General features: G+C 37.1%; 1 protein-coding gene across 1 annotated transcript in view; it reads right to left on the bottom strand.

Annotated features, from left to right (window-relative positions):
- Positions 1-4,735, bottom strand: part of pard3aa (par-3 family cell polarity regulator alpha, a) — a 466,122-nt gene extending 461,387 nt beyond the window's left edge. Inside the window, exons 1-2 of the mRNA XM_077232480.1 lie at positions 4,686-4,735; positions 4,111-4,255 (exon numbers count right to left, since the gene is read on the bottom strand). Of these exons, the coding sequence (XP_077088595.1) occupies positions 4,111-4,255; positions 4,686-4,735 (195 nt within the window). The remainder of the gene's footprint in view (positions 1-4,110; positions 4,256-4,685) is intronic.
- Between the last annotated feature and the right edge of the window lie 3,028 nt (positions 4,736-7,763).

Here is a 7,763-nt window from a genome sequence, read left to right as displayed (position 1 = left end):
GGATTGGGAGTTAGGGAGACAGGCACCACTTTTGTTTTTCATCTTTATTGCCTGGTTTGGATTAGGGAGTCGGGGAAGCAATTGTATTTTATTTTATTTTATGTATTAGGGCAGTAAAAAGTACATATAAATTAGTTATTTTTTTGTTTTTATTTTGGGCTCTGTCGGCTCCTGAGGTAAAATCCCCAATTGTATTATAAACCTGTTAAAATTCAATAGGCCTTGCCTAAATATTGTTTCATTCGCTTTTCCATTAAAAGAAACCGTATTGTTTCCTTTTCTTTTTGTTGCGTCCTTTACCCTAGACCAGAGGTCTTCAATCCTGCTCCTGGAGGGCCGCTGTCCTGCAGAGTTTAGTTTCAACCCTAATCAAACACACCTGAATCAGCTCATCAAGCTCTTCAGGATCGCTTGAATATACAAAGGCAGGTGTGCTGAAGCAGGTTGAAACTAAACTCAGCAGGACAGTGGCCCTCCAGGAGCAGGATTGAAGACCTCTGGTCTAGACGGAGAGTCAAATGAAATGTATTGTTGTGTCGTTATTGTGAGTGTACACAAATAAAAGTAGACATTTACAGTTTCTAATGATATATTACTCGTTCCTGTATGACAAAAATGTATTTTAAGCCGATCCAGCTGCTATGTGGAAAAAAAATCCACCGAAACGCACCGGTGCTTTCATCGACCAACAGAGGTCCAATAAGATCTTAAAGTCCAATAAGACATTATTGGTAGACATAGAGTGGCTACTGATATTTATATGCATTTTATGTTAGTAGTCTGCTATCCTGTAATAAAGATCTCATTGATTTACATTAGAAGTATCAGAATTTCATCTTACTTTTTGATCATATAAATATCAGCAACTGCACAAAATGTCATATTTCAGCTCAGTTTGGGCCTCAGAATATGGAGGAAAAACACCTCAGTTTGTATTGTATTCAAACTATATCCTACTATATGAGCCATTAAAGCTTGATGCATCAAATATAAAACATATGCATACTTGTATTTATATATTTTCTCTAAAGATACAATAAAATGCTTATAAGTGAACGCCCAAAGCATCTGTAAAACATTTAAATGAAAGGGTCCTTCTTGTTTTAGCATCATAATACTAGAAATTGAATAATATTGGAAATGAAAGCCTTAAATGTTAATTCAACCACACAAGGCCAAGCACATAAAATAAGCCCTGAACATCTGACAGAAACACACAAAGACGCAAAGCTACTTAGGTTCACCATGTGCACAGCATATAGCAGAATAATGTTCACATCTAATCCTCAGTCATGAGAAATGCATGACGGCGAGCACACAGAAGCACAGAAGCAGTGAGCGGAAACATCTAGAACGGTACAGGAGAGAAATCAGTGAGAGACAATGATGTAAAAATAGAAAAAACAACAAGAGAGACGATGCAAGACTAACAATATTCAAAAATGTAATGCATGATGCGCTGAAATCTGTCAACCAGGACAGCCGATGAGTGTGAGGGATGTTGCGTGGCTCTCGGGGGTTTCTCACGCAGAAGTGCCACAGATTCAGGCGTTTGACTGAGTCCTGGCACAGATGTTACCATGACACCCGGAGGAAAAAAAACTCAAGCCTCCCAAGATGAGCAGCATCTCTCCAGACACACACACACGCCTGAACGCTGCTCTGCGGCAGATCCTGATCATCAACACCAAACAAGAGCTCAACTCATTCTCTCTGTAAAGTCACGTCATTTTGGATGCAAAATACATGGTATTTTTCTACCCACCCTCCTATGTACCATGTCAATAACAAGTTATTTGAATATGGATATCGTTCAGTACCATAGTATCATCATCTGACACCATCACTGTGCCAACCATTCTTTTTGTTAAGGGTGCAATTAAAATTTGGTTTATACAGATAACCGATAATGCTTTATATTTAAAAGTCACAAATCGATATATTGGCCGATAAATCTAAATCCAAATTTGTATATAATTTTTGAGAGCCTGATTACAAAAAAGCACACAATTATCATGTTTTATAATTAATTCTATGTTAATTGCATGTAGACTATATGACATACTTGCGCTGCACATGTTGCACTGTATTTCCCTTTTTTAAGTGATTCCCATCATATTTCAAGCAATTTAAAACCATCATGTTGAACAGTGCACATCTGAAGTGTCTCAGCTGAAGGAAATAATCCATTATTTATCAGCTTTAATATATCGGCCAAATTTTCTTATCTTTTCTTATTTTCTATGCAAATTCACTTCCCCTACAAAATCACCCCAATCTCTAGAATGATTAATTCTTCCCAAAAGCTATTCAACTCATCTGGTAAAGTTGTTTTCAATGACATTTTTTTCCAATATCACGCAGCCCTAGCATTCAGCATTGTATAACACGGATCTTGGGTTCATGAGTTGATGACAACATCCTCTCCTCTCAATGTCAAACATGTTTGTCTGCTTAAAATGCTAATGCTAATTAGCTTCATAGTATGGATTTGGCACAATGCAAGTGTAGCCAGAGTGTGCAGTTTACTAATTGAGCTAACATGGATTATCAATTGTGGTCGTGCTGAGAGGATGATTATAAATCACTAGGAACAAAAGCTCTTGTAGGCATTGAGATGTCACCATAGCCCAGCAGGAACGGACGGACTAATTAGCTTGCTGGCTAAACACAATTTATCAGAGCTTGACAACATTAGCAGTGACGCTAATGAACAGACTACGATTATAAACACACCAGAGGGGCAAATCTCTTGTGTGGAACTGAGATTAGCCATTACTCACGATGTGCTAGTCAGGGCCGAACAAGAGGAAACTTCCCAAATTCCATTGCTATGACAAAACCATGATGCTTTTCCTGGATGAAAATGCATCATCGAGAAAAAATATTTATTTAGCATGAGGTGGTCTGAACCTGGCAAGTCAAACTCTGTCCAGTCACACAGGAAATTAGAGGAAGAGGTAATGATTAGTGATTTTAATGTTTTCATTTAGCTGTTTTCATTTAGTTTTCTTTTCATTCAGTGCATCACTAGTAATAAACAGTCCATGTTCCAGGCCGTTCCCAAGCATGGTGAAAAGAAATCGAAACACATGCAGATGAGATGACCACAATAACAGTTGAGAAAAACAAAAGTCCAAAAGCGAGGACGACCACTGCCGTCTCTCATCCTCCCTCGGCTAAAAGGATTTGGAAACAAATGTGGAATATCTGATATCTTGACATCTAGTTTCTCATAAACATGGGCAATCTGTATTCAAAATACATGGCAGCCTTGTAACAAAAAACAACATGGTGGATGTAGAAAGGCCATGTTTTCACTAACCCACAGACTACGCTTGAACAGATAACAGACTGCATACTGTGAAATAACCATTTGTGAATGTGTGATGTGTGAAACATAATAAAATAAGTATAGAGATAACTGCTTCACACAGTAGCATCACTCACGATAGTCTCATGATAATTCATAACTAGGTTTAGGGATGGACATATATGCTTATTTTTGATTTATAAAAATTGCATGCTTGCATAAAAATCACATTCTACGAATTCATACGAAATCGCCAAATCATATAGAAGTATTTCTCATGAGATTAAGTTGGTAGTATACAATGATTGATTGGCTAAATAAGTTTTAAAAAGCTAAAAAATAAAATTAGCTTTTTATAAAAACCTAGCAATGCAATAACGCATACGTGCTATTTTGAAATAATTTTTATGTCAAAGCATAAATACACATGCACACAAAACATCTCTACCAAAATACCAGTTAAGTGTCTTTACATGCCGAACGAAATCAGGGTAATAAGCAAACATGTACTTGTTAGCTTAAAAAGTTTATAAACATTATAAAACAGGCATTTATATGTCTGTTTTAAAATTATTCAAGTAAACACACATTTATTGTCGACACGAGGCCAGTCAAGCCAGTAACATCCAGTTGTCATCTCAGAAAAATAATTATAAATAAATCCAATTTTAAGTCAGAATGTCTCAGGCATTTTGCCTCCGGTACATTCAAACTGGAGATGAAAGTTAAAGTTAATCACATTAGAGATCAGCGTCTCTCCTAAAGCAAGAAAATGAACATTCATGCACACTACATACCCTGTCTTTGTCGTCGGCTACATCACACAGCACGTCATCCAGGTCCAAGATCCCTCCGTCTCCGTGTTCTAGCCGGTGAACCTGAATCCAGTAGCCTGGGTCCTGAGAGAAGAGAAGCGGACAGAGAGAGTTACAATCAGCAGCTCTACGTTTACATGGACAACTTTTGGTTCAATCGGAATGAAATCGGAAGAATCCGAACCGGTGTTTACATGGACGATAAATAAAGTAATCGGGTTGATGTGCGCGTTTATAGCCTATGTCACAAGCTTCAAATGGGAATTTATTTTTTGGCATGCGCTCACTGCAGGAATACTGCTGTTCACACATAACTATTCTCCTCTAGTTCTTTATTTGTTTTAAACAGCAGACTTAATATGTATCCGTCTCTGGTCATGATTTGGAGACAATGAGCAAATGAACTGTTTTGCCACTGCTTATCACGCAGTAAAACCCCGCGCTCAAAACCAGTCGAGTGTGGATGAGAGTCTGAAACAAGCACTGGTGGGACGTTGCCCTTCACCACTTCACAGAGTGAAATTAGCATTTTAAAATAACGGGACACTCATTTATACGACACTTTATTCACCCGGAAGAACGGCTCGTTCCGTGCATCATACGGCATTACGCTATTTCAACGTCATTGCACATGCGCAATCGTTTCAGTTTCGCTTTTCAATCCGATCAAGTGTTTCCATGTCCTCTCGATCGGATTACAAAAGGAATAAGCCACTCGTTTCAATCCGATCAAAATTCCAATCGGATCGAGGTCCATCAGACTGATTAAGGTGTTTACATGAAGGTTTATTTAGTTCGATTGAGCCATCAATCCGATTATAAGGATCCATGTAAATGCAGCTAGTGTCACACCGATATCCCACTATCTGAAAATATCCATAACTTGTTGTCAGTAAAAGGCATCTAACTTTAAGCGAAAGTAAACTGTCAGGATTCCTGACAAGAACTACTTTTATAAAATATAACAACCAGAGAAGAAATGGAGGAATTTCAGTATTGCATTGAATGAGATAATAGGCTTCTTTAACAAATGCAAAAATAACTTTTTTTTAAATCACTTTACCTAATATTTGTGGGAGTTACATGTTTTTATGCTTATCAGAGAATCTGCTGTCTTGTACCAGAACAAAGAAAACGGAGATAGAATGGAATGATTTAAAAAAAACAGATTTGAAAATGACAGTCTGATGTATCCAAACAACATCACCAGCCAGTCAGTGTAATATTCCTGTGCTTGATCGAGTGTCCTGACTGAACTCTGTAATCTCATAACTTGGCACAGCTGAATAACCCACAGTCAGCTTGGCATCAAGAGAGCCTGGAAGAGCTTCAAAGGTGATGATGATGATGATGATGAAGAAGAAAATGGGAGAAATTGGGGTCGCACGCCGACTGAAAGCAAGTCTATGCCGACTTCCAGTCTATGCATACCATTTGACCAGAGTAATGACTGATTCACATCTGTAGATTTATGTGCCTTATCATCCATCCATCTATATATCTATCGTTTTCCCCTTTCATCCCTAATCTGATGTATTTCCAAGTAAAACTGGATATGCAATCAGAAAAAAAAGATGGGCATGACTCAATTTAATCCACAAGAACCGACTGGATTGTGAAAAATCTCAATTCTGTATGTCTAACAGTTGGAAGAGAAGTGTTTCTGATTACGTCAGGCTAAATGAAAAGACGTTGCAGATACAGAGCAAGTTATAAATAAGATATTATGAGAAATAAATTCACAGTATTGAAAAATAAAGTCTCAGTTGTGAGAAATAGTCACAATTCTGATTTATTTTTTTATAATTGTGAAATATAAAGTCAAAATGTTGAGTCACAATATAGTTTTTTGTTTTTTGTCTTACTAGAATTTGAGAAATAAAGTCACAATTACAGTATGTATTATTTATATATATATATATATATATATAACATGTATCAAGCAAGCAAATAGATAATTTTAATGTAAAAGTAATTTTAAAATGGTGGAAACAAAGATAAAAGATTAAATATCCAATATTATACATCCAATATCCAGCAGTCGAAAAGTCAATATTGCTAAATTAAAAATAAATCTCTAATATCGATAGATAACCAATATACGTATATGTACCAATATATTGTGCATCCCTAATGTCGAGTAATTTTTCCCCCTTTTTTCCCTCTTAGTATTTCTCCTAAAGAACGAGACAGATACTGATTTTTTTTGCTGATTTTTGCCAGCATTAAAAAAACATAATTAAGACATAATTATAGCAATTATCTAGAAATATAGTCCATCCTAATACTTCAACAACCACAAAATAATTCAGCAGAAAAATGAATCGCAATCGAATAAACAGAAATTTGAACCCATTCAAAAGGAACAATGTCAACCAGTTCATCCAAGTTTTAGCAGAGTTAATCTGGAAGACATTTTCAGGCCACAAACCCAGAACAAGACTCAGCAAATATTTGAACAAATTCGCTGCTGAGACGACATGCACCGCTGGCCAGCGTTTCGTCCTCCCACATTCACCGAGGCCGTTAAAACCCAGCGACTAACATGCAGATTTAAGATCAAATGGACCCAATAATCACCAAAAGATGGATGGAAATGGAGATGAAATGAGAGGGAAAGGCTTGTTCTCCTGTTTGGAGGGATGTTTGTGCAGTTATTATTTATGAAGCAGGGTTTGAGGGATAGCCCAGGCCTTGTATGCGTGATTTAGAAAGGAACCTTTGCACAAGGAGAAAAGAAGACATTGTCCCCCCGTGATGTGAGGGATGAAATATTAAAGCATGAAGGGCAAAGGAAAGATAAATGAAGTAGTTTATCCCTGAGAGGGAAAGACATCTGGGCTTTTCTGCAGGAAAGTCAAGTGTGTCATGATATAGCTAACATGCAGACATGCTCTCACTACGCATCCAAAACCACACACAAACATGCTGACATAGTGTAATGCATTTAAGTCATGTGTTGATGTGGTACAATAAAGGGGTTACAAGTAAGTAACACTTTCTTTTTTGTTCATGTAACTCAGCTAGTAGAACATTGTACAACCAACACAATCACATAAGTTCATATTCCAGGAAACACACATGCTGATAAAACACACACCTTGAAGTTACTTGGATAACACTTGAATGCCAAATGAATGAATGTAACATGAAAGTTTTTTTGAAGTGATGGGTTACAGTTAGCATGCATCTATTATCAGCCGCTCACATCCTGCTATGTAAAGCACTCTAAATGCAGAGAAAAGCGCTATATAAATGTAACAAATTATTAATTATTATGTCCCAAGAGGAGGTCACCACGCCAGAGACATGATGATGATGATGATGATGAAGATAATATTCCAGGATGGTGTGCGATCAGAGCAGACAGGGACGCCAATGCATATAAGCAATGTGTTACGATAAAGGGGTTACAACGAAAGTAACGCTTGTTTTTTGCTCACGTAGCTCAACCGGTAGAACGTGGCACCACCAACCAACGCCAATAACATGGGGTTGATTCCTGGGAAACATATATGGTAATAAAATACACAACCTTAAGTCACTTTGGATAACAGTTTATGCCAAATAAATAAATGTAGCATGCATGTTTTTCAGGAAATGTGTTACAGTTCGCATGTAACAATTATTAGTCA

This window comes from Siphateles boraxobius, unplaced genomic scaffold, assembly GCF_051911475.1.
Source record: "Siphateles boraxobius isolate OS27281-9 unplaced genomic scaffold, OSU_SipBor_1 171, whole genome shotgun sequence".
NCBI classification, from domain to species: domain Eukaryota; kingdom Metazoa; phylum Chordata; class Actinopteri; order Cypriniformes; family Leuciscidae; genus Siphateles; species Siphateles boraxobius.
The sequence above is the reverse complement of the archived record's forward strand: the minus strand, read 5'-3'. Positions and strand labels throughout refer to the sequence as shown.